The sequence below is a fragment of the Mesoplodon mirus genome (assembly GCF_964341445.2).
Source record: "Mesoplodon mirus genome assembly, chromosome: 2".
Lineage (NCBI taxonomy): Eukaryota > Metazoa > Chordata > Mammalia > Artiodactyla > Ziphiidae > Mesoplodon > Mesoplodon mirus.
This window is the reverse complement of record NC_138977.1, coordinates 200,108,231-200,134,718: the sequence shown is the minus strand read 5'-3', so window position 1 is coordinate 200,134,718 and position 26,488 is coordinate 200,108,231. Positions and strand designations below refer to the sequence as shown.

The 26,488-nt window shown below is 50.3% G+C and overlaps 1 protein-coding gene across 3 annotated transcripts; it reads right to left on the bottom strand.

The window, feature by feature from the left end:
- Nucleotides 1-1,969: 1,969 nt before the first annotated feature.
- Nucleotides 1,970-25,065, bottom strand: ZFYVE27 (zinc finger FYVE-type containing 27). Of its 3 annotated transcripts, none has more exons than XM_082631404.1 (12): nt 24,025-24,115; nt 23,127-23,324; nt 19,406-19,476; nt 17,666-17,852; nt 15,079-15,174; nt 13,743-13,855; nt 12,861-13,006; nt 11,529-11,600; nt 9,410-9,554; nt 5,074-5,120; nt 4,655-4,736; nt 1,970-3,607 (listed from the first exon to the last, which is right to left on the bottom strand). In XM_082631404.1, the coding sequence occupies exons 1-12, from the start codon at nt 24,033-24,035 to the stop codon at nt 3,543-3,545; spliced, it is 1,233 nt and encodes a 410-aa protein (XP_082487530.1). In that variant the 5' UTR covers nt 24,036-24,115; the 3' UTR covers nt 1,970-3,542. The 3 variants fall into 3 exon arrangements, with proteins under 3 accessions (XP_082487530.1, XP_082487532.1, XP_082487531.1); XM_082631406.1 differs by lacking the exon at nt 24,025-24,115 and adding an exon at nt 24,827-25,065 and having other exon boundaries at nt 1,971-3,607; XM_082631405.1 differs by lacking the exon at nt 1,970-3,607 and adding an exon at nt 3,638-4,020 and having other exon boundaries at nt 24,025-24,116.
- Nucleotides 25,066-26,488: the final 1,423 nt, after the last annotated feature.

Below are 26,488 nucleotides of genomic sequence, written 5' to 3'. Positions count from 1 at the left end.
GAGAACAAACTGGGAAGCATCTTTTAAACCAGGCATCCAATTCTACAATGGACAATCTGCTTTCCAGGCCATCCTACCTTTGGTCCTCTCCATGCTGTGGACCCCAGGCAGCGGGAAGGCACAATCCACTCCTAGTAAAACCCTCCATGGCTCCATTTTCCCAGTGGCACCTGCACTTTGAAGATGTCCATCACTGGCCTGCTCTGAGGCCCTCACACGCACCTCAAGGGGACAAGGAGGTGGCTTTCCTTCTATGAGGCCACTGACCCCAAATGATGAAAACCATGTTTCTCACACTCTGAATCCCACGTCCTGAAAGCTACTCGTGCTATAGTCTGTATTTCACCATTAGACATTGTTTTCATTTTCCCAACATAAAATATTGACTCTGCTTTTTCAAACTATACTCTGGCCTCATTCTTTCCTGAAAATAATCTATGATTATTCTCTAGTTTAAAAAAAATTGCTGTTCTAAGCCATGCAGGGCAGAGTTATTTTGATATTCCTAAAGATGGCCAGAATGAGAGAAATGAGTTAGTGTTTATTGAGCATTTACTCTGTGCCAGGCACCTCGCTTCCCACCTGGAGTGGACTATCTCATTTAATCCTCACAGCAGCCACACGAGATAGAGATCACTATCTACCCACTTTACAGATGAGGAAAGCAGCACAAAAAGGCTTGGGGGCAAGGCCCCTGCAGCAACTCCGGTGTGGCTGCAGCCAATGGTAGAACAGGGCCAAGTGTGGAGCCGGTCCATCGCAGCACCCGCCTCTACTGTCACCGGGATGCTCTCTGGCTAGTGCAGGCTGCTCCTGCTCTAAGGGAAGTCCCTTCTGGTTCCATCCTCCAGTGCTGAGGGGAACCCGCATCTTCAAATGGGTAGGGTGTGGCTCCCACAGTGAGGGGCTGCACTGGATTATCTCTGAGCATCCCTCCAACTGACCTACTGTGACACACGCCCTCCATGAGGAAAACCGCCTTCCTGGGCCTGCGCTACCACTGCTGTCCCCTTTTGCTCAAGCCCTACTTCCCACTCCTCCAGCATCTTTACTCTTCCTCTGGACTACCAGGCTACTGAGGTCGCTTTGGTACCTTTTTTTGCCACTTTGGTACTTTTTAAATACTTGGTACTTTTTGGTACTTTAAATTTAAAGAACATGCTCTTCTGTAAAAACGCCTAGGACAAGGTTCTGGCTGCTTCCCTGTCTCTTGGGGCCCCCTCGTACTAGGGGAAGTTCCCAGACCGAGGCCACAGTGTGCTGCGAGGACCCCTCAGGCATCGCAGTCTGAGTTGCACGTGCGTGGCGTCATGAGGATGTGGCTGCAACCTGACCTCGACTCCAAGGCAGAGTCTCTCCACCCCCCTTTGCTGCCTCAGGCCCAAGGTCTTGAAGACACCGCTCATGTCCAGCTGTGGTCTGCAAAGTGCCATGCCAAGCCTTTTGCAGCCACTGCTTAACCTCCCTGGGCCTCAATTTCCTCCCCTGTAAAATAGGAAGAAGTGCCTACCTCTTAGGGCCGTCTTGAGGGTTAAATGAAATAATGTGTGTAAAGCACGTATCACAGCGCCTGGCACCCAGTAAACACCCCCCAAACCCCAGCTCCCAGAGAACTGCTTCTACTTCCCATCTCACAGCCAATCCTCTTTCCGGCTGGTTCTCAGCCTCCCCCAGGGCTGATCCTTTTCTGCTTTCTCAGAGGGATTAGCTAAAATCTTTCCATTCTAAAGCCTGCATTGCTTAGTATTTACCAAGTTCTGGTCAACCCAACCCCCAGCCCCCACAATGTGATCACAAGTCAATCCAACAGGCATCTCGCTGAGCCCCTCCTGCGCAAGGCACAGCTTTCCTCCCCCAACCCCAGCTCACACCCCAACTTCAGCCTCCGCAGCCCCTCCGCCCCGTCTTGCAGACACAGCCCAGGCCTGCAAACTCGGCCAGTGCCGGGTGGGACATGGCTCTCCAGCCTCAGGGAGAGGGGGCATGCAAGGACCAGGACGAAAACATAGGAAGCTTGAGGCCTTTTTATTGACAATTCTCCATATACACAGACATCCTTTTAGTTCCTCTCCAGTGTAAATAAAGCACAAGCACTTAACTCTCATATCTCCACAGGACAAAGGAGCCCAAGGAAGGGGATCTACCAAGGCCTGCCTGGTTCCCCAGGGACTTGCCCCACTTGGCCTGGAGAAGTCCCCTGGCTCCTAGACTGGTTGGCCTGGAGAGAAAGCTGGCCTAGCATGATCCTTGTCTCCCCAACCTGCCACCTTGTGTCCCTGCTTAGGGTATAGAAACGTCTCCGCCTCCCAGGGTTCTGAGTCCCAGGCAGCCCATGAGTTCAGGGAAGCATCCTAGGGTAGAAGAGGCCCCCGTCCTCTTTATCCCATTCCTTGTGCCACATGTTCCCGGGAACCATGCAATAAATAAATAAATACTTCAAAAAGGCAGGGAAGCTCCTGGGGAAGGGAGGGGTGCCTGAGCCTGCTCATGGCTTAGGGAGAGACACTGTGCCCCTAAGAGCCCAGAGTGAACGTGAAATTGCTGGAGAGGGGATAGGGACCCCAAGTGGCCTTATCCCATAACTGCCGTCCTGCTGGAGAACAGCCCTGGAATCTGAGACCCAGCCCAGCGAGATCCTACACTTCTCAGGCCCCCAAAGGTTGAGGGCTTCAGGACCTCTGCTCTGCTTGCTGGTCTCACACTCCATGGGACAAGGGGCCAGGGAGGGGAACTGTAGCTCCAGGCCAGAGAAGGGGTGCCCAAGGCTCTGAACACGGGAAGCAGGAGTGATCTGAGTGCCCAGCATCTACCCGGCAGAGCTGAAAACACCAGAATAACATGTGGGCTGAGATTCTGTAAGTCAAGGTCCCTGCAAGGTGGGGCTGAGGCCCTCTGAGCTGCTGGGGTGCCCGTTTTGCTCTGCTTAACACTGAAGGATTCTGCCAGGCCCTCCTAGACATGTCCTCCTCTGGGGGAATTTGGGAACTTCAACCCTGTTTCTAGAAGTACTTTTGGTCTTGAGAGCCCTCGCCACACCCTCTGGTGGGGAAATGATGAGGTCCTGATGCCTGAAGGGACATTCGAACAGAACTGGGACACGTGCAAGCCCTTCTGCAGGCTCTCAAAGGGCAAGGGCTTGGCCTAATACCCAGCGGGGGAAGAATCTCTTTTCCCAATCTCTGACCTCCAGTCTTCTAGAATTCCCAGGCCTGCAGGGACACCCTGATCCCAGGTGAGGCCAGGCCTGGCTCACTGCTGCCCTCTAACTTATATTCCCTGCCCAACCCTGAGTCTACTAACAGCCCAGAGCAGAGCAGGGCAAACACTCCAGTCCTTGTTTGAGAGCAACCACTACTGGCCATCCGTAGGAGTGGAGAACAGCTCCAGAACCCGGCTGGAGTCAGCGAGGGCAGGAAGGGGAAGCCTACCTAGCATTCAGGCCACATTTGCCCAGCACATGCCACATGGGGCTAAGGGTGGGGAGAGCGGGCTCTACTGCTGGCCCCGGGAACAGGCGCCCGCTTGGACCCTGGGCCCTCTTCTCACTTGCTCAAAGTCTGGTTACACGAGGCACACACAAACACAGTCTCTCTCTGGGCTTCAGGGGCTGAAAAGGAGGAAGAACTTGGTGAGACGCTTCCTCGTGCCCTCTGGCTCATGGCCCCAAACACGAGAACCTCCTCTCCACCCCCCGAAGCCCCACACAGACCACCCATCGCCCAGCCTACAAGCCCGCTGTCCCAGCTCACTAGCCTGCCCTCAGAGAATTCTCTTTCCATGGGAACTGGGGGCTTTGGGGGTGACCATACCAACAGCAGGCCTCACCCAGATGTTCTATGCATTAGGAATTATTTTAGCACCAAAAGAATACCTTTAAAAATGTTTTTTAAATAAAATACCAGAAGAAAATTTTCCAGAATGTTTTAACAGTGGTTATTATCTCTGGGTGGTAAGATTACAAGATTATTTTTCTCTTCCTTCTTCTGTAATTTCCAAATCTTCTAGAATAAGCGTATGTTACTAGCATGACCAAAAGAATGAAAAAAGGACACTCAATTTAACATTGTAACGTAGTGCAAAGCAGTATGTAATACGTGCTCCCATTTTTTTTTTAGAACATGCATATGTACTTATCCCGTGTGTGACGGCATTAATGACCGGGAAGGGTCCACGCCTAAGAGTTCTCTCTGGGAGAGATTAGGAATGTTTTCCTTTCTTTGGCCTTTTGTTTTGTTTTGTTTACAATGAGTAGGTATAGCTTTTATAGAAGAAAAATAAATTTTTTTTTTATTTAGTTAAATGCACTACCAAGGCAATGAGAAAGAGAATGAAATTCAGGATGGTGGTCTACCTGGGGAAGGCAGGCGTGGCACTGGGGGAGCCTTGGTGGTGCTGCTCATGCTCTATTTTCTAACTTTAGTGAGCGGTAGGAGGCAGTCATTACCGCGCTTCACGATTCAGATGCGTTATATATATACTCCTTTCCGTGCATCAGATGTTTTCGTTTTTCTTTTGTTAAAGGGAGATGGAGGAGATCCCGAGTTCCCTGGACCTCTCGCTGACCCCTGGCTCCCTGCCCACACAGCAGCCCCCAGAGGAGGTGGGAGGCAGGCGCGCCCTCCTGCGGCCCGGACCCCCAGCCTGCACCACTCACCTGTGGCCCCCATGGAGGACCTGGGTACCTTGAAGGAGCAGCACCGAGAGCAGAAGCTGTTTCCACAGTTACTGCAGTTCCGCTGCAGACAAGAGCCAGGGTCAGTCTTGGATCACCTGCCCCCGGGCACCTGGAGCTCCTTTCCACCAGCTGGCCCCACCCAGAGAACCTGGGACAACTATGGGAGTGGGGAGGTGCCCGAGAGGGGCAGGACTGAGACCAGATGGGACATCCCACGAGAAGGCTGGTGAAGGCATGGGCACAGGGGCAGGGCTCCGGAGACCCACTCATTTGAGCAAACCTCCGACCAGACCCCAGGCCCAATGTGGCCCAAGCAGTCAGACTTCATCTGTGACCTCGAGCTACTCCCCTACATCTCGTCCCAAGTCCCCAGCAAACACACCCTCAAGAAGACTTACCCTCTTCTTCAGCACTGAGAAGGTGGCCGAGCAGCCCGAACAGCTCCCTGAGAAACAAAGGCAGCAGCTCAGCTTTGACCCAGCCCAGGCCTTGCAACTCTCGCCTTCTCCTGACTCTTCTAAATGGGGACACTCAGGGCGCCAGCCCAGCCTAGACTCCTTGGCTGGGAACAGAGTGCAAAGTCCAGATCCAGAGCCAGAAGGAGGGATTCAAACTAAGAAGGAAAAACGGATGGCCACCGAGAATCAATGTCCCAGACTATACACTGCTGCTGCCCCTGCTCCCACCTGGGGCTTAGAGACCCCCCACCTGTAGGTGCAGCCCAAATCGAAGAGCATCCAGCAGAATCTACCCCCTGGAAATCACACCAAGTTGGCAGGGACTTGACAACAGGCATCCCTCAAAGAAGGTGGCTCCAATGATCTCTAAGGAAACCTGCCTGACACAACCCTTTCCAAAGTGTCTCCTTACAAGTACTCGGCCCACAGCTAAAGACAGAAACGCCTCCTAAAACCAGACTCCTGCTTTCTGTCATCTGAAGATTCCAGGAGAGAAGCTCAGAACCAGGCACCTTCCAAAAAGACGCTCAGGGCAAGAGGTGCAGGCACGAAGAGTGGTGGACGCACGGGGCGACATACAGCCGGGAAAGAGATCCTGCCTAAACCACCAGACACAATGAGTCGACAAGGTTTCAGACACGGTTTCAAACAGAGAAGTCAGTAGCAGCTTAGAAAACAGTTGGGAGGAGGCAAGGGGGTGTGTAAGAAGAGATGAAAGATGGGGAAGAGGGGACCGATCTTTTTTTTTTTTTTTTTTTTTCCTTTTCTAGCCACGCCACGCAGCATGCAGGATTCTAGTTCCCCGAACAGGGATCAAACCCGTGCCCCCTGCAGTGGAAATGCGGAACCCTAACCACTGAACCACCAAGGAAGTCCCCCGACCATTCTTTTCGAGGTGACGTCAAGGCAAAGGGGCTTAATAGACACTGTGCTCACCACCCACCCATGCTTCCAGGAAAATTAAAGAAGGAAAAGGTGGGCTGCAACAAGGACACAGATGATGAAGCGGGCACATGCAGGTGAGTGAAAAAAATCAAAAGGATGGAGAAGGAGAGAAAAAGCCACACTGGACCCTTATGACTTCAATGAGCTCCAGAAGCAGAAGCAAAAACTTATGAGAACAAGGGAAGTTGCAAGGGCTGCCGCCAAGAATACTGACTATAATTCAACACAGAAATCTCCATGCAGATGGGGGGCGCTGAGCCAGGGGAGGAAAGGCAGGGGTCCACACTAGGCAGGAGGGTGGCTCACAAAAGGGGACCAGAGAGGCCAACCAAGAGCTGTGGGTCCAGAAGAGAGTCGGCTAGGGTCCTAGAAAAACCTGAGAGGGGACAAGATTACTGAAGGAGGTTTCCAGACTTGGGGCCCAAAGGCCTCCTGTGATCTAACCAGAGGAATTATCAGCTTCAGGGCGCACTGCTGGGCCTCTTGGACCACCTGTGTGGCCAGGTACACAGCACCAGGCCTCACCTTCACACAAAGGCCCAAAGCAATGTGGTCCCTTTCTCTGTCCAGCCAGCATCCCCTGCAGCTCTTGCTAAGGGACACTCCCTGCATTCAAGGAGAGGGGACCCTAGCTAGAGCAGGAGAAATCTGACACCAATGGGCTTAAGGTAGATGCTGTTGCTGTCAGTCAGCCCGTGACCCTGGCAGAGGAAAAGAGAGAAGAGCATAGCACCCCGCTGGCTGGTAATGCCAACCCAGGAAACAGGCTGCTCCAAGACTCTGTCCCCCACACTATGAATTAGGTCAAGGCAGCCCACCTCTGGCTCTCCTTAGCAAGGGGCATGGGACAGGGGAAGGGAGCTGCTCAAAGACTGACACTCTGGCCCCTCTCAACTGGATGGAGTACCAGGGCCAACCGCCCCAAGGCAGCCACATGGTTTAGTGAAACAGCCCCGTACCACGCACAGACCTGGAACCAGGGAGGGCTGTGTGTGCCGACGCCAGCTCAGGCAGGCACGTGGAGGAGGAGGGCACCCCGGTCCCTTCCGACACCGACCAACTCTTCCTGCCCCTATTTTCAGCCAAGGTCCTGACTCACCATGTGAGGATGCCACGGGGGCAGAGAGAGCAGGAAGGAGCCTAAGACTACACAGACCTGCCGAGGCAATGGTCACGGAGCCTCCAGGATAGAGGGGGCCCTTCCCACTAGGACTCTCCCACTCGGAGTTCATGGAGAAGCTCGTGAGCAGCCTGCCCTCATTCCTCCCGTGCATCCCCTTCATCCACTCACAGCCAGAATGGAACGGTCCCAAAAGCAGCTCACTCACCCCGGCCTGTGGGAGGCAGACCCAAGACAGAGCTGCTACACTTGCCCTCATGGCCCAGAGCTTAAGAATATCTCAAGGGAGGGACAGCAAGCAGTCTTGAAGAATGGAGAGCTAAGGGGGGCTTAGGAAAAGAAGCATTTTCTGCCTTTGCCATTCTCGTGGGAACCTGACAAGCCTTCACCTATCCTGGTTGGGATTATCTGAACCAAAAGCCAAATACAGAAACAGGATAGGCATAAAACCAGGGCACTTCAGACACCAGGGCAAAGGGAGGATGATGAGTTAGAAAGAACATGGGGACTTCCTTGGTGGCGCAGTGGCTAAGAATCCGCCTGCCAATGCACGGGACATGGGTTCAAGCCCTGGTCCGGGAAGACGCCACATGCCGCGGAGCAACTAAGCCCGTGCGCCACAACTACTAAAGCCCATGTGCCTAGAGCCCATGCTCCGCAACGAGAAGCCACCGCAATGAGAAGCAGGCGCACCGCAACGAAGAGTAGCCCCTGCTCTCCGCAACTAGAGAAAGCCCGCGTGCAGCAATGAAGACCCAGTGCAGCCAAAAATAAATTAATTAATTAAATTAAAAAAAGAAACAACATGAGAGTCAAATCAGATGACCTGGATTTGAGTCACAGCTCGACCATGTACTGGCTGAAGACTCTGGGCAAATCACTCTTGTCAACCTCAGGTTACTCACCCACCAAATGGGAACGGCTAAGGGGCTATACTTACAATTCATAGATATAAAAGTATAATTTGCCAGAACAAGAGTATTAAGTCTCGTGTAATGTCACTTGGGACTTCCGGAACCCGGCTGCTTCTAAGGACTACATGAGACAGTGTACGTGAAAGCGCACTGAACACAGAGCGCTCGGCAGCAGTCAGCGATCATCACAAATAAAAGGAAGGGATCTTGAATGACTGGGGACGTTCACAGAGCAGAAAGAAACAGCATGTCCAGGAGGTCTAACGCTCAGGAAACAACTGCCCTGGCTGCTGCAAGGGCAGGAAGGTAGGCCCTGAGCGCCCGGGGTCAAATGCCTCAAGATAAACCCCAGGGGCTTCTCCCAGGGCACAGCACCCGGAACTCACTCCCACCAGAACCAACAGCGCAACCAGACTGTCCTCCTCCTGTCAGCTGACAGCAGGCAGAAGCAAGGTTCTGCGTCAGGACCAGCGTGACTCCCAAGTCACCGGCTCCCCCAGGCTTCAGCTACAACTTCATCAAAATGGCTCAGCTTGACTCCCACTCTCCTGATCGGAGCCAGGTCTCTGAGCTGTGCTAACAGCCAAGTCCGCCCTTCTCCAAAGCTACCTTCCTGGGTGCACCTCCGTGCCCAGTAAAATAAGGACTAGCCAATCTACCAGCTTGGCTGGAGAGAAGAAACATCAGGGCTCCATCATCCCCAGGGGAAGACGCTGTTTCCTTTGACTTGCTTCCAATCAGACTGGAAAGATCCAGACAGGCTCCTAGGCACCTGCGGGATGGACCAGGGCCTTTCACGGCAACAGCGCCCCTTACGAAGCACTTACTGCGGACGTGCCAGCACTTACCAAGCATTATCTCGTTTGAGACCTACAACGACCCTGTAAGAACTTGTATTATCCACCTTTTACAAAGGGGAAACTGAGGCACGGGGAAGTTAAATAATTTGCTCAAGGACATCCAGCAGCGCTGCAGTTTGCACCAGGCACTCAGACTCCACACTCAGTTCCCAGCCATTATGCTCCGCTGCCCACCACAGCTCTGCCTGCCTCAGGACCACACCTCTCTGCAGCCCCGGAGTGGCGCTTCTGGAACTGAATTCCTCATCTTCCCGCAAGATTTCATAAGGACAGAGACACAAGAAGGAACCCACGTTCCCTCCCTCTCAGTCCCTCTGTGCACGTGCTACCTCCCCAGGGTCCTGTGGACACAGCTTTACTCCTTGCTCTCCTCGTAACCCAGCACCTCTGGCCCCACGGCTGGGGCGCCCCCCAGCCAGCCCTCCCCTGGGCCGTACCGAAGTTGTTGGTCGGGTACCGCTTGCGGAGCCGCTCTGTGAGCCTCGACACCTTGTTGCGCAGCACCTCGTTCTTGCTCAGGAACCCGTTGTCCTGCAGGGCCAGCTCATCCTCTGCCGGGCACGGGGCCCCCTCATCATCGTCCTGTGGGAAAAGCTGCTTCCAGTTCCGCCCACCTTGTAGCAGGGCTCCGGGATCTGCGTGCATGGCGGACCCCGAGAGGCGTGGCGACCACTGGCTCGGCCACCCTTCCCCCCATCCTGCCAGCCCCTGCCCACCTCACCAAGGCTGCTACTTACCAGCACCACCAAGTGTGTCTCCTGCCTCCCAAGGTGCAGGGGAGAAGGAGAGAAAACAGAGAGAAGATAGCAAGAAGGAAGCTGCTGGGAGGGGGGCCCCCAAAGGAAAGGAAGCACAGAAGTGCTACGCTGAGTTGTCTGAGAACGTCCCAAAGGGTGACGTTAACAGAGGCCCCTGTAAAAGGACCCCAACATCAAATAAGCTTGGGGGAAGCTGTGTATTACTGTTTTTCAAACTGGGTGAAATTAATTCGGTCATTATCTTAATAGAATTGAACAGGAAAGAAAATATCCCTTACAATGTACTTTTCAGGAAACTTTCGTTTCATTTAAGTTTTTCATATTTCACAGACATAAGTGTGAACTGGGTCAAGATGTAAAATGTGTTCCTTACTCTAGGTCATGAACAAACCTGCTTGAAAGCCCCTGCTATATATATTCCCTACCACCACCACCACCAAGACTCAGAGTCCGCAGCCGCTTCAAGTCTTAGAGAAATCTTAGCAGTTGAAAATATAAATGCCCACATGGACGAGGCTAATGTAATAATAGTAAAGCGGGCTGGGTGTAAATCATAGGCCTAGTGAAAACTCACAAAACCTCCATTTCTTGTATCCCCCACTTTACAAAGAGACATAAAGAGAAGTGATTTCCTACTATAAGAAAAGCCATAGAGCTTCCCTGATATCACAGTGGTTGGGAGTCCACCTGCCAACGCAGGGGACACAGGTTCGAGCCCTGGTCTGGGAGGATCCCACGTGCCGGGGAGCAACTGAGCCCATGCACAACTACTGAGCCTGCGCACCTAGAGCCCGCGAGTCACAACTGCTGAGCCCACGTGCCGCAACTGCTGGGGGCCACACGCCTAGAGCCAATGCTCCGCAACGGGAGAGGCCACCGCCGTGAGAGGTCCGTGCACCGCAGTGAGGAATGGCCCCCGCTTGCCTCGGCTGGAGAGGGCCCACGCGCAGCGGCAAGGACCCAATACAACCAAAAAAAAAAAAGTAAAATAAATTTTTAAAATATATATTTTTAAAAAAAAGAAACGCCATAGTGCAAACGTGACAATAAATGGCAACTGCCACTAGGACTCAAGTGACCGGGGATGACAGGAAGTGGTGAGGACTACGTGACTTCTCTAAAGGAGACAGTCACTCCTCGGCTACATTGACTGCTACAGACTCAGGGCTCCCAGAGCTTCTGAGTTTTTAGAAAAACTGAAAATCTAGAGTTTCCACCGCAATCTCTCCATTTTTAAATATCGACTCAAAAAATTATTTTAAAGCTTCTCATGCCAAATAAAACACTTCTGTAAACTATCAGTGTGAACCACTGTCCTAAAACCAGGAAGACTGTCTAACTCTCTGACTTGGAGCACTTGGCCGTGCAACTGCTTTCTCCAACCTCCCATCCTCACATGTCAAAGGGGCATCTTACAGACCTCATCCTTCAGAAGAGCAGGCAGAGACCCCAGCAGTGCCCTCCTCCACATCTGCCTTCCCTACATCTAAGGCACCAAGCCCAGTCTCCAGCCAAGGCAGTAAATGACCCACCTCCCCCAGCAGGGCGTTTTCCAGAGGCTTCCAGAGCCATCCCTGCCCTGGGCACCCAGGACAGATGCCTAGGTCAGCAAAAGGATGGGTGGAGGTTCAGTGGCACCCTTTGAACCAGTGAGTTTTAGCTCAGAGCAAGTTTCAGCTTCGCACTTGGACATAAGAGAACTTTAAAAACCCAGACTTGGAATGTGAGAAGCTACATGGCTCCAGGACCACCCAACTTCTGACCTGGTCAGCTGAGGGTGCTGGGGAAGGCCACCCACCTCAATTGCATCTTTAAACTCCTCATCAGGCTCGGCCTCCTCAGCCTCCTCCACACTGCCTGGCGTGAGGTCCTGGGGAGAGAGACTCTATTACAGTCAGAGAGATGGTAGCCCTGCCCCCAAGGTAGAGGCCACCTCCCCGGAGCCAGCATCCCGATTTCTCAAAACAGTGGTTCAAGGGACTTCTCTGATGGCGTACTGGCTAAGAATCCGCCTGCCAATGCAGGGCCGCAACTACTGAGCATGCGCTCTAGAGTCCGCGAGCCACAACTACTAAGCCTGCACGCCTAGAGCCCGTGCTCTGCAACGAGAAGCCACCGGAATGAGAAGTCCGCGCACCGCAACAAAGAGTAGCCCCCGCTCACCACAAGTAGAGAAAGCCTGCACACAGCAACCCAACACAGCCAAAAATTTTAAAAATTTAAAAAATTATTAAAAAAAAAAAAAAAGAGGGACTTCCCTGGTGGCACAGTGGTTAGGAATCCGCCTGCCAATTCAGGGAACACAGGTTCAAGCCCTGGTCCGGGAAGATCCCACATGCCGCAGAGCAACTAAGCCCATGTGCCACAACTGCTGAGCCTGCACTCTAGAGCCTATGCGCCATAACTACTGAGCCTGCATGCCACAACTACTGCAGCCCGCATGCCTGGAGCCTGTGCTTTGCAACAAAGAGAAGCCACCGCAATGAGAAGCCCGTGCACCGCAACGGAGAGTTGCTCGCCACGACTAGAGAAAGCCCGTGCACAGCAACGAAGACCCAACACAACCAAAAAATTAATTAATTAATTTTTTTCAAAAAAAGAAGGAAAGAAAAACAACGGTTCACGCCTCAGAGTAAATGGCACAACTGCCAGAAAGGAAGAAGTCAGGGGAAAGAGAGCAGTCTCTAACCTAGTAGGACAGGGAGATGGGACCAAGGCCACAAAAGGACGTACAGTGGCTGGAGAGCATTGTGGTTGAGAGCACAGGCTCTAGAACCACAGGGCATGGATCTGAGACCTGGGCCCACTGCCCCTGGACAACCACTCTGTGCCTCAGCCTTCTCTTCTACAAAGGAGAATAATCTCATTCTCAGAAATAATCTACACCTCCTGGGGTTAACGTCTATAAAGTACTTGGAACAGCAGAGTAAACACTCAATAAAGCACAGCGTAGCTCTTGTTACTAGTTAACTATAGTCATTACCATTAAGCACTTCAGAGGAGACGGGCCTGGGAAGGAGCAGGAACTACAGAGGCCAGCCCAGGAGTTATTGGTATGAACAAGCTGGTAATAGGGAGGCTGGGAAGCCCGCCCGCAGCAGGCTCTGCCCGGGTGGTTAGGGGCGCTCACCTCTGTGGGCGTGGGCGCAGGTGCAGGTGTGCAGTCCGGCAGAGCGCCCTTCCCCCCGGCATCCGACGGTGGTGGGCTCTCAAAGGCACTCTCTTCCTGCTTGGGGTTCATCCGCCGCTGCAGAGATGCCCTATACTCAGACACCACTACCCAGAGCAAGGAGAACAGGGTGGGAGGCAGAATCAGGATGGAATGAGCAGTGCTCTGGGGGTACCCACTACTGCAGCCAGCTGGCCGCCTCCTCCAGCACCCACTCTCGGCAGCAGGAAACAGTCGCCCTCCTAACTCTGAACAAGTCACCTAACCCAAGCCTCATAAACAAGACAGATGTACCAATACCTACCCCATGAGATTGTTAAAGAGAGATTAAATGTAGTAAGTGCCCGATAAGTCATGGCTTCTATGATTAATTTCCAACCACAGGGAGGAAAACAAGTATAGCAATCACCCCAACATATGTACAGGCCCAGGCTTCTACGGCTCAAGGCCCCTCCAGACTGTTTCAGTGCTTTAGAAGCCAGACGGCAGACAGGTACTCTGGGATCACACAGAGATGAGGCAGCAATTCCTGGGGGGTTGCATCCTGGGAGGCGGATGGCAACACCGGGAAAACATCCCTCCCTCATCTCCCAGAAGCCACCATATCATGTGAGCAGTGATTCATCTGTCTGGGGAAGGGAAAGGGACCCCTAGTAGCAGCCTCCCCTGTATCCCACTGAACATCTGAGAGGCAGAGCCCACCGCTCTCCAACGGAGGACCCTAGTGTGGTGCTGCCCCCTTGTGGAAGGTACAGCAAACAGATGATCGGCCGTAGAGTTACCGGGGAGCCTAACCAGCCCTCAGAGCCGGGTCCCATCTCTGTCAGGCTCTCCAGGGCTTACCTCGGAAGAACTCCACATTTCCCAGAAAGAGTGTGCTGTTTAAAAGGGCAAGGACCCAGCACAGCGGCAGCAGATACAGCATGAAAACCGTGCCCAGAAGAGCCCCATAGAACCTGGATCGACAGAGAGGAACCACAGGATCAGAAATTCGTAAGATCAGAAGGAAACTGGTTTAGGGCACATCCACATGGGGGTCTGGGCAAGAAACAGCTATGGGAACAGTTAATAAGCTGACAAGATCTGCTAATCAAACAACTGGAAAGTAAAGTGAGGAGGAAAGATTTACAACCACCAGCAGGTCACAACTGACACGGGCGGGGCCGCCTAAACTGGTCCAACACACATCTCTCCTCAGGATCTAGACTCTGAAGTCTAGAATAAGACAGACTTGGATCTGAATCCCGCTCTGCCACTACTTGCTGTGTGACCTTATGCAAGTCCCTCGGCTCTCTGAGTGTTACTTCCTTCACATGTAAAATGAGGACTAAGTCTTCCCTGGCGGTCCGGTGGTTGAGAATACGCGCTTCCAACCCAGGGGGCGTGGGTTCGATTCCTGGTTGGGAAACTAAGATCCCCCATGTGGAATGGTGCAGCCAAAAAAAAAATGAGGACTGAAATAGCACCTGCCTCATAGGGTTACTGCCAAGAGTGAGATAGTACCATGGAAAGCCTCGAGCACAGTGCCTGGCACCAGGGCAAGGCTAAACAAGTATTAGTTGTCATTAGTATTCATAGACAAAGAGCCTTAAAAACACTCATTTCATTTGGTTCAAGAGTTCCATCCTAGCATTCTAAGAAAAAAAAATTTCAAAAGATTAAAGCTATACCCATAAAAATGTGCACTACAGGGTTAGTAATAAAAAGTAGAAACTGACTAAATATATCACAGAATGGTTCCATAAATTATAGTATAGTCACCATCTATACTAATGTGGTATTACACGTAATTCCAAAAGCTATGTAGCAACATGGAAAACCAGTTATATGATAACAATAAGTGAAAAAAAAACAGGTTCTCACATACACTATGAGCTATAGAGAACATTTGCATGTGACAAACTCTACAAGGCAATCCAAACATGAGACTGGCTGCTATAACAGGGTGGGAGATTCCATGGTGAGTTATTCTTCTATTATTAAAATATTATGACCACACTTAAAAGAAGGTGTCTGAACAAAAGCAGCGCATTCAAGCCCACAAGCCTACGTACAGGTCTGCACACAAGAGCCTAATGGGCTCTTTTCCCCTGAGCTAGGGCAACAGGAGCCCTCTCGAGGCAGCTGGCTTTGCCTGGGGTCCTCAGGGCAGTGGTGGTGGGAGCGGACAGGCACTCACTGTGAGGACACGGTGGGGTTCTCCCAGTGCAGCACGCGGTAGGCGGCTTCACAAGTGCAGCACAGGCGGCTCAGGAAGGCCTCCAGCTGGATCAAGCTGCAGACACAACATAGGGGGTTTGTGCAAGCTATACGCCCTGCTCACCCAGAGGGATCGGAGAGTTTGGGGAAACCTCGTACACTTCAGCCCCCTTTTTTGAACCCTTGCCAAGGTTCCTGCTTTGGTCTCTTCCTAGATGTTGATGTTGGGCTGGCTACTTAACTTTTCCAAGGATGCAGTTTTCCTCTATAATAGGAGGAGCAGGGTACCCACCTCCCAGACGCACTGGAGCTGTGAGGATAAATGGCAGGATGCAGAGCAATGTATCTCCACCTGGGATGTAAGGTAGACTGACCTGAAGAGTTTTTTTAAATGGATGCCCCCCAAAAGCAAAGAGCACACGCTTGTGAAATGAGAACCCAGATCTTGGTTTCTGAAGTGCTCCTCGGAGAAATGGCTGATTCTAGAACAGGGCAGGGAATGTGCAAGATGAATGTGAACATTCTGTTGTACCACAGAATAAGGAAGCACTCAGAAATGATGGGGACGTATTGAAAGAACACAGGGGCCAGTTCAAAAGAGCTCCATTGCCAAATCTAGGACTGAGGTCAAAATTAACAATGACAATAATAAATTATAACCCATTGAATAAAATTTAAAATTCCTACGTTCATATTGATAATAAGGAAAAGCTCTTTCTTATAGAATGTCAGGTAATAATGACAATTAGAAAATCACCTTTGCAAAAGAAAAAAAAGAAAAAAAAAGAAAATCACCTTTACAACCATCATAGTAATAAATTGATGAAAGTAAGACCTATCAATGGATGTCAATGTAGTGGGTGTATATTTGATGAGGAACAAGATATTTACAAAGTCTCAAAGTATCCCCCCTCAGATTACTAACTCCAGAGGGTAAAATGAATGGTCACTTTACAGTGGAGAAACCTGCACCAAGGTGACCAAAGTTAGTATCTCCCATAACAGACAGTGACATCATGTACCTCTTGATACGATACAATGACAACGTCACTTGTCACATTCTTGCCAAAAATGCAAAACCTGAATCTAATCATGAGGAACCAAACTACCACAAATGCAGAGAAATTCTACAAAATAATAAACATGTTCTATTTTAAAATGTCAAGTCATGAGAAACAAAGACCAAGGAACTATTCCAGGTCACAGGAGACTAAAGAGACATAAAAACTAAATGTCATACATGAGTCTGGATTGGAGTCTAGATCAGGAGAAATTTATATAGAAGACCTTATTAATACAAATGGCAAAATTTGATCATGAACAATTATTAGATATTAGTACTAATGCTAATGTTATCAATGTTAAATTTCCTAATTTTGATTATAGGACTCTGGAAATAGAAGAGAATATCCTTGTTCTTAGAAAATGCACGCTGAAGTATTTGGGGTAAATAGGCAAGATGTTTGTAACTTACTTTCAAATCGTTCAGAAAGAAAAAAGGTAATGTCTTAGTGTAGAGATATAGATGAAGCCAACGTGGCAAAATGTTAATAATTGTTCTATCTGGGTAAAGGGCATGTGGGAGTTCTTTGTACTATTCTTGGAAATCTTCTGTAAGTTTAAAATCATTTCAAAGTGAAAAGGTTTTCTGAAAAACTGCAGATACCCAGGCCCCACTCCAGATAACTGACTCAGAATTTCCGGGGTGGGGCCCAGCCCTCCACTGGTTTATAAGTTTCCTTTGGAGCTCCACAGAGGCCTTTGCTGCCCAGGGAGGGATGAGAACCCCTGCTGTATGTCAAGAGAGCCACTGAAGTTGTTACGGTTAATGTTATCCAACAGTCTTAAGGTGTTTCCTCAGAAGTAACAGCTCTGTCACATTTAGGGAAGTTCCTCCACAGCACAGAGATGATGACTTCCTGGGTACCAGACAGTCATTTAATTTTCACAACCACCTATGAGGTAGGCCTATAATTATCCCATTTAACAGATGAGGAACTGAGTAACTTGCCCAATGTCACAGCGATTAAATGGCAGAACTGAGATCTGAACCCAGGCAGTGGCTCGTGTGTGTATGTGTGTGTGTGTGTGTGCTCAGTCAAGACCCTAAACTGTGAAATCAGCTAGATCTGGATTCCCATCCCAGCTTGGTCAATTGCCTTTTTCCTCGTCCATAAATGGAGGACAATCATAGTAGCTACCTCCCAGAACTGTTAAAAAGATGAAAGGAGGGGCTTCCCTGGTGGTGCAGTGGTTGAGAGTCTGCCTGCTGATACAGGGGACACGGGTTCGTACCCCAGTCCGGGAAGATCTCACATGCCACGGAGGGGCTGGGCCCGTGAGCCATGGCTGCTGAGCCTGCGTGTCTGGAGCCTGTGCTCCGCAACGGGAGAGGCCACAACAGTGAGAGGCCCGCGTACCGCAAAAAAAAAAAAAAAAAAAAAAAGATGAAAGGAAATAACATCCATGGTTTGCCCACTACGATGTCTGGTGCCCAGCAAGCACTCGGTGTGGTGGCAGCTGGTACTGTCACTGTCCCTCACCTCCCTGGTCCCTTCCATACTCACAAGCTCTTCACCTCAGCTACGGCCTCAGGGCGAGACAGGCGAACTCTCTGCAGATCCTCCTGCCTCACGCTATGATACTTCCTCCGCATCAGCTCAGACTCGGGCAGCCGTGCCCGGCAGACCTCCTGAAGGTAGCCCAGCAGGGCGGGCACTGAAATCATCAGGGCACCCACTGAGTACCATGCACCTATGGGAGCAACAACACCGCAGATAAGCAGATAGCAGGACCAGGAGCCTCCGCCCACCCAGATGTCCACGTGCTCGCTCCCTCACCTGCTCCAGGTCTCTGCCCAAAAGACCTCCCCCAACCACCCGGTATGAAACAGAACCCCACCCTCGGCCTCCAGCCCCTTAACCCAGCTTTAGTTTCCCTCATAGAACTTATCACCGCACGGCAGATTACACATACGGTCGTTGACTCCTCCGTGAATGTAGGCTCCTAAGAACTGGGACTCTCGCCCATCTGGTCACTGCTGTAGCCCCAGACCCTTTTTTTTAAATATTAAAAATCACTACACTAGCTCACAGCACACAGCAGGTGGCTCGTGCCTGGAGTCTGGCCGCTGGGAGCTCCCGATGACCGACAGGCTGACCTTTGGGCCACTAGGGCAGATTGGAAGCCTTCCTTTGGAGTTTAGGATACCACAGACCACTGTGGATCGAGCAATGGTGAGGCTAAAAGAAAATCCAAAGAAGGAACTTCTTCCACGTTAACGTGGTACCCTCCAAAGCCAGCTAACAGAGCACTGGGCACAGAGTAAATGCTTGTTAAATATCTGTCATCTGAACTGATTTACTTTGGAAATATATTCAGAAAAATCTAACAGCCTGGGAAGGATATCTGAGTTTCAAGCAGACAAAGAAGAGTCCTACTAAGACATAGAAGATGAGGTTTTATGTGAAACGGGTTTATTTTCAACCCACTGAAACCACAGGAGGCAAAGGAGACACTTGAGAAATGTGAATTCAACGCGTGAAGAAAGGACTCAGCTCCTCAGAACGTTCTGCCCCAGGCCCTTCACTCATTTCCTCTGAGGGGTTTGGCTTTTTCTGCGGCCATCTGCCAGTTCCGACTAAAAGGGCTGGGTCCCAGCATACCTTGTCATAAAAGGTCCCTAGGAGACAGCACTATCCAGGACCCCACCAGCTACCCACCTGTCCACACATCAACCTCAAAGGCTTCATGCCACAGACCCCTCACCACTGGTGACTGCCCAGCAGCCCCAGCCAGGCTCACTTGCTGAGCCAGAGAAAATCAACAGATGTGGCAAAAATCCCTGATCAGCTCACCTTCCTAGTACCTTCACCCCATGTCATGTCCCCAAATGACCCCAGAAACCAAAATGGGAAAAGGTTAATGCATCAGCATTCAGTCCAGAAGGAAATAATAATAATAGTTATAATGTGTTGACTGCTTATTCTGTGTCAGGAACTGTGTTAAGTGTTATACATAGATTATCTCATTCCTCACAACGACCCTCTGAGGAAAGCACTGTTACTATCCTCCCTTCAGAGATGAGGAAAATTAGGCCTTAATGGACAGGTTCAAGAACTTCCAAGGCCACACCAGTGGCCCAGCCGGGATTCTAGGTGGGTCTCTCAGGAGCCTGTGTTCTGACATCGAGCAGACACAGAGGGAGGCCAACTCCATGGCGAGACAGGCGGCTCCCTCACATGGGCCGCTTCTCAGAATTCCTCCCCACATTCATTCACAAAAAACCCCTGGCCCCTGATTCTTACCCTCATTCAAGGTGAGGAACAAGATGTTGAGGCCCAGGCAGGTCAGCAAGGAACACAATGGTGTCTGCCACCTACAACACAGAGAGTCCTGGTCACTGAAGACAGCTGCCCCTCCAGCCGGGAAGGGGAGACGGGCACACAGGTGGGTCTTCAAAACCAGGAGGAAGAGGAGGCCCTGGAGCTCAGAGGGTCAGGGAGAAATGAAAAGTGGGTCTCTCACTTGGACAGGCGACCGGGAGAGGAGCTGAGGTCACACCTTAGGCCCTGGCGTGAGAAAGGGCATCCTCTCAGAGCCAGAAGACCTGTAGAACCTTTTCCCAGGAGGAGGAAGAATTTATGAAATTATCTGTTAATGTTATACCCCTGTTTAACCTGTGTTTTGTAAGGTTCTATTCTCTTTAAGAGGTGCCGATGACATTCTTCTTAAAAGAGTTTTCCTTTATTCTTTGTATTTACTGAGACAGAGTTGATATGTAACGTCTTCTTTTTTTACAATTTCGTTAAGAACACATGCTTACTGCACAAGACTCATCTAATACGGAAATTGAGAGAACAAAACAGAAAGGATTTCTTTGACCTTGTTTGCGACTTTCTCTTATTTCTGTGATTTTGAGAGTTTGTTTTAAACATACATTAATTCCAAAGGAAAGAAAATAATAAAGATTTCATTTCAACATATAAAAAATGAAGACAAAACCAGGGTTGGCATTCCCTCAGCAAACACGCCCAAAGTGAACTGGAACTTCTAGAAGCAAACACAGACCCAGCTCCCACCACCACCAAATGCCAAGCAGAAGCCCCCAAAGACGGAGGAAAGAAAATCAGAGACAGGTTGCTGAGGACAAGCAATGCTGCTGGCTTAGTCCTTGATAAAGGACATTTAACAGGGTAAAGGGAGCACAGACGTAATCACAAAGCCACTGACACCTACATTCTAAAGAGCAGTGTCAGTGGATATAAGGTGGGCCCTCAGAGGAGAGAGTCAAATAGAAAAATCGACAGGTAAGTTGCAATGTATTCAGAACTTCAATGCATTTTCTTTTGCTCTAATTGGGATATTTCACAGCTACTAAATGAGGTTAACTAATTTATGGGGTGCTTTTTTATAACAAGAGTTATGAGTAAGGAACTAAAATGACCTCTCTCTGCCTTTGTCTTAAAATTCCATACACTCCAACTACACCACCCTAATTAGGCCTCAGACCCATCTAGTGGCTGCTACCAGGGTAAAAGCAAATTAAAAGTCAGGGCTAAGGCCAATCCCATCTCAGAAATAAAAATATCACACAGCCACTGAGATAGCTTTCATTTTAAAAACTCTCTCTCTCTCTCTCTTTTTTTTTTTAAAGATCTGGTTGTTTATTTTTTGGCCATGCCATGTGGCATGTGGGATCTTAGTTCCCCGACCGGGGATCGAACCTGCGCCTCCTACAGTAGAAGCGCAGAGTCCTAACCACTGGACCGCGAGGGAATTCCCAGCCTCTCCCATTCTATCTGATGTCTTTACCGACACTTTGGTCATGGAGACCCACCTACTGGAGTAGCTGATCCCAGAAGAGAGAAGTCTTTTAAAAATCTACTGTAGCTCCAGGCTTCAGACCTCATAGAAACTCAAGATTAGATCCCTCTGCAAAGTCAAATCCTCTTTACTAAGAAAAGGACAACCAAACACACAAACTAATCTGACAGCCACTTTCACAGACCAGCGCTCCATCTCCCAGCGGCTCAGAGACCATAAGCTCCTGGGGGCTTCCGAGTCCCAATGCTTAATCAATCCCACCACATCCTCAGATTTCTAATTTCATAAAATGGAAAAATCCTAATACATTAGTGCCAAGAAGCACTAAGAGACCAGTGCTGGAAAAGGAGAAGGGATATAGTTAACTTCTGTGCTTTGCCACGAAAAGGCAAAATACACATACGTACATACACATGTATATACATACACACAGGTGCTTGCGCGCACGCGCACACACACACACAGTAGAAAATGCCAGAGAGCACAGCCCCGTGGTTTCCAGAGCCCACACACTCCCCTAAGGAAGACCACAATTCATTTCAGCTAGTTGGTCATGGTGGGATTACAAAGCGAGCCCCTCCTTACACCACCTCCTTACCCCTTACATCAACAGCATGGTCTTCTAAAAGTAGAGAACATTGATCTGGAACACTGACCAGCTCATCTCTAGGGATAATGCCATAAATTAAAGGGGTTCGGGCTTCCCTGGTGGCACAGTGGTTGAGAGTCCGTCTGCTGATGCAGGGGACACGGGTTCGTGCCCTGGTCCGGGAAGATCCCACATGCCACAGAGCGGCTGGGCCTGTGAACCATGGCCGCCGAGCCTGCGTGTCCGGAGCCTGTGCTCCGCAACGGGAGAGGGCACAACAGTGAGAGGCCCGCGTACCAGAAAAAAAAAAAAAAAGAAAAGGGGTTCTGGGGTGAACAAGAAGAACTCAGGGCCTTGGTGAGAGTTAAAAATAAACCTCCCACTATTTCCAGACTGAGGTAAGAATAAATACTCCAGAGCACTCTGAGAGGTTAACCCAACCCTACCCGCCCTTGTCTCCTACCTGTGTCTCTCAGGCATCTGAGATGGTTGAAGGTCTTTAAAAGAATCTGATGAAAACTAGAAGCTTCTCCCTAGAAATACACACGTGTGCCCACACTTTACATGCAGGTTCAGGAGATTCACTGACCCCGAGAGCCCCACCCACAGGCTCTAGATGAAGAACATCTGCTCTTTAGGACAAGCTGGTTTTATGTGACTTCCATTACAATGCAGTATTAGGAACACATAACCTTTGCACAAAAAAAAAAAATTTTTTTTTTTACTCAAATCTAATCCAACCTTTAAATTTAACTTCCAGTCTGCACCAGGAAGAAGCAGCAACCAGACAAATCTAGGTAGGAAATTCTCCAGCAAGTCAGTGTCGTGAAAGAGACCATTTGATTGAGAAAGAACTAAGAGACATAATAACCACACAGAATGCATGGTGCTGGATCGGAGCCTGATTTGACTGAAACAATGGTAAATGACATTCTTGGGCCAACTGAGAAAATCTGAATATGAACTGGGTATAGGGTGACATCAAGGAATCATTGTTAATTGTGTTAGGTATGATGTTACCTTATTTTTTTTAAAAAAAGTCATTATTATTTAGAGACAAACTAAATAACGTGTTTAGGGAGCAGAATGGTATGTATCTATAATTTTCAATACTTTAGCATAAGAAATAAAGTGAGCTGAAAGGAGAAAAAAGAAAATTACCAAGGGTGAAAATCAAAGCAGAACAGGAACAAAAACTTTTGAGAGCCATAATCCTAAAGGATTAGTGAAAACAGTGCCTGCTTATTCATAGTTATTTGCATCCTAATTTTAATATGCATTATGCTAATGTTGGGAGAGAAGGGAAAAAAAGCCTGCTCTGGATAGAGAAGGCCCAATGGTCAAGGCTAGCTAGCAGTCCTGAGGTATGAGCTTATTCAGCCACAAAGAAGAAACCCTGGTGAAAGGCCAGATGGTTCCCAGTGCCCGCCTCTCCTGGGCTGGGCCCGAGACACAGGGTCTAGAATAAGCCCAGAGGCCCAAAGGACCTCCCAGAACTGTTCCTCACCAGCGCAGAAAGGATAACCCAGCCACTGCCTAAGTGGCCAGCGCAACTACAAAGCAGGAAGGCAGAAGGCCCAGCAGGTTAGAGCAACCCTAAATAAAATCTGTACCTGAGCAAATACCGGACACCATCACCTGCATCCTTCAGAGGTTCCAGGTAGATCTCCAGCCTCTTGTAGGATAGAACCAAGTTGAAAAGATCAAATGCTGGGGACTTGGCAGGAGCAGTTGGAGACTCCAGGGGAGCCTCGGGGACCATGCTGGGGCTCACCTCTGGCCCACACCCCTCTCGCTCTGAGGTCTGCATCCTGTAATCATAAGAATTCCTGACATTTGCATTGCACTTCCAATGTCCAACACACTTCTACTTGCATTATTTCATGTGGTGCCATAATAAACCTGAGGTAGGCAGGGCTACAGGTGGAAAAGCCTATTTCACAGAGGAAGACACATTCAGCAAGGTGAAGTGAATGACCCAGATAGAGCTGACCCTTGAACAACATGGGTTTGAACTTCATAGTTCCACTTACTTTGCAGATTTTTTCCAACAGTAAATACTACAGATCTACACAATCTGCAGTTGGTTGAATCCTCGGATGCCCAACGGCCGATACGGAGGAACCGCGTGGAGGGAGGGCGTACTGTAAGTCATACTCTAATTTTTGGCTTCACAGAGAGTCAGCGCTCCTAACCCCTGCGTTGTTCAAGGTTCAACTGTATAAAATCCTGCTCTTCTGACTCTCCATCTAATGTTCTTTTCCCCACAGACCCATGAGGAGTATAAACCATAAAGACCAAGCACACATGGTTGCTGGTGAGAGGGAGCCTGGGGTCTCAAGTGAAACGACGTCCTGAAATATTTTTCTCCCACTTTTTACTTAGTTAATTCCTACTCATCACTCAGGTATCGGCTTAAACACCACTCCCTTGCTCTGAGAAGTCTTTGCCAACAACTCCAGTCTGAACTGGGAGACCCTCCCCAACGCTCCCAAAGGACCATGTACTCACCCTAACAGCATTTATCACACCAAAGCAAAACTCCCTTCTTTCTTGCCAGTCTGCCCCTCTTAACTTTGAGTTCCAGCAGGTCAAAGACTACGTCTTCCATTCACCACTGTTTCCGCACGCAATGGGAATGGAATAAATGCTCGCTGAGTGAGTGAATTAATTGCCCGCCCTCCAGGACCCCAGAGCTTTCTTCCACCCTGCTGCATCCTCTAAGCTTTCCCTCTCCCTTCTGTTCCCAACAACCTCCTGAACCATCCCTGCCCATTACCCGCCCCTTTTTCCCCTTGAACTCTACGGGGCAGTCACCACCTTCCATAAAACCACATTCCCTTCTCTCTTCTCTGATGGGGATAGCCACAGAACTCTCACCCTCTCTCCTAATTTCAAAGTCCGACCCAAACGCTAAGCAGTAAATAAGGAGGTAGACCCTTGGCCCACAGCAACAAAAGCCAGTTCCAGGCAAGGGTCTGCGATCTGGGACGATGGGGGGAGGAGGGTGCTTGAAGGAGAGGGTAACAAAGGGGCCACCAGGAACCCGAGACCCCCTCAGGCGGAGCTAGGACGGAAGGATCCAAGGCGGGCGCGAGGTAAGAGCCCAGGAAGGGGTGAAGCAGGTCTGCGCCAGCAGAGGCCAGACCATCACCCCTGCAGCCCAGGGAGCCGGACGGGGCCCTGAGACCCAAACCACAGAAGACCACACCCAAGGTCGCTGGGCCAGCAGGTGGCGGCCCCCGCGGCGTTCTGGCGCCCAACTCTGCACAGTCGGCGGACACACCAGGGTGGGGTGGGGGTGGCACCTCACCTACACGGTCGCTGCGATGGTGGGGAAGGGGCGGGGACGGCCAGGAGGCACTGATAGGGCCACTGGACCCCGGCGCGTTTCCTCAGGCCCGCCCCACCACGAAGCGCCTCTTCCCAAGGCCGCTCTGAAGTCGCAGTACTGAGAACCTCCCCCGCCTCCCCAGCCGCCGCTTCCGGGACGCGATTGCTCGGCGGCGGCGTGCCCTTGACGTCATCGCTCCCGCCCCGCCTCCGGCCCGACTCCCGGGTTTAGCTCCGCCCGCTCTAGGACAGGTGAGCGCCCTCGTTCGCACTGCGCCTGCGCGGCTTTTCTCCCTCAGCCAGGATCCTGGGCTCAACTGTAGTCCCGCCCGACAGCGGTTCGCTAAGCCCTGGGAGCTTAGGGAATCCCACCCCTCGCTGCCCCCACGTCGTTTTGGATTCCGGCAGGGAACAGTTGGAGAGAAGCTAATCTGAAGAATTTACGTCTGCATCCTCCCCCCACCAAATTTGGCACTTACCTCACCCCCTGGGGACCGTGAGCTTAGAAAAGGCAGAAACCATATCCCTGCATGCCCGATGCCTAGCAGAGAATGCAATTCCGTTCAGCGTTTCCTGAGTAGCTACTGTGTACAGGGTCCTGGGCAAGCCCTTCCCAATTCAACACACTTCTCACTGTGTTGCCCGGTTAATCGCCCTTAAAGCATGCATCCGATGCCTTTGCATTAATAATAATAACACTAACATTTATTTACGGAGGGCTTACCAGGCGCCAGGCACTGGACTAAGCTCTCTGTAGGCATTATCTTAGCTAGTCCTCCTCCAACAATGCTATTAGGGTTATCGCCATTTCACAGATGAGGAATCTGAGATTTGTCAAAGAACTTCAGTGTCTCTCAGCTAGCATGCAACTGTGAGCTGGAATTTTAACCTCTGTGTCATCTGACCCCAACCATACCATCACCACCTTAGTCTGCATTTACTGGCCTCATCCCCTGCTACTCCCCTACAGGAGCCTCTTAACTTCAGCCAACTGAACTCCTCCATTGTTACCTTCAAGTGCCCCTTGCATTCTGGTCTTACATTGCTTGTGCTGTGAGCTCCGGGAGGAATGCCCTTCTCCCACTTGTGCTTGGGTCCAAATCCAACCCATTCATCTAGGCAGGAGTCAAATGTTTGCACTCCTTCCCTGATTGCCCCAGCCAGAAGTAATCACTTCCCCTTCCAAACACCCAGAAGGTAGACAGATACAAATCAGCCACTCACCACTAAATCATATTCAGAAATCCCCTTGCTTTTTAGAGGAATGGGCCTGGCTTTGTGGCTGGGCCAGGATTGTCTGATGGACTCTGCCTCTCCTTTAAGATGAGGCTAGGAGAAGCAGAGAAAGAAGAATGTTTTTTCTTCATTATCTTTACCTGTAATTCCACCTTCAGTAATTTACTCCAAAGGTAGATTTCACTTTCTTTGAAATCCCTCCTTCTTAGGTCTGCCTGGACTATTGGCCTCAGGCTGACTGTAGCTAGTAGTTTTATTGGTTCTCTCTCCTGGCAGCTATAGAATTGAGGGATATCATTCCAGAACTCCTAGACATTATTTGAGGAAAACACTGGAGAATACAAAAAGGCTCTAAAGACCAGAAGGGGACAACAGTCATGGCCCATCAATGAACAAAGGCTTCCCC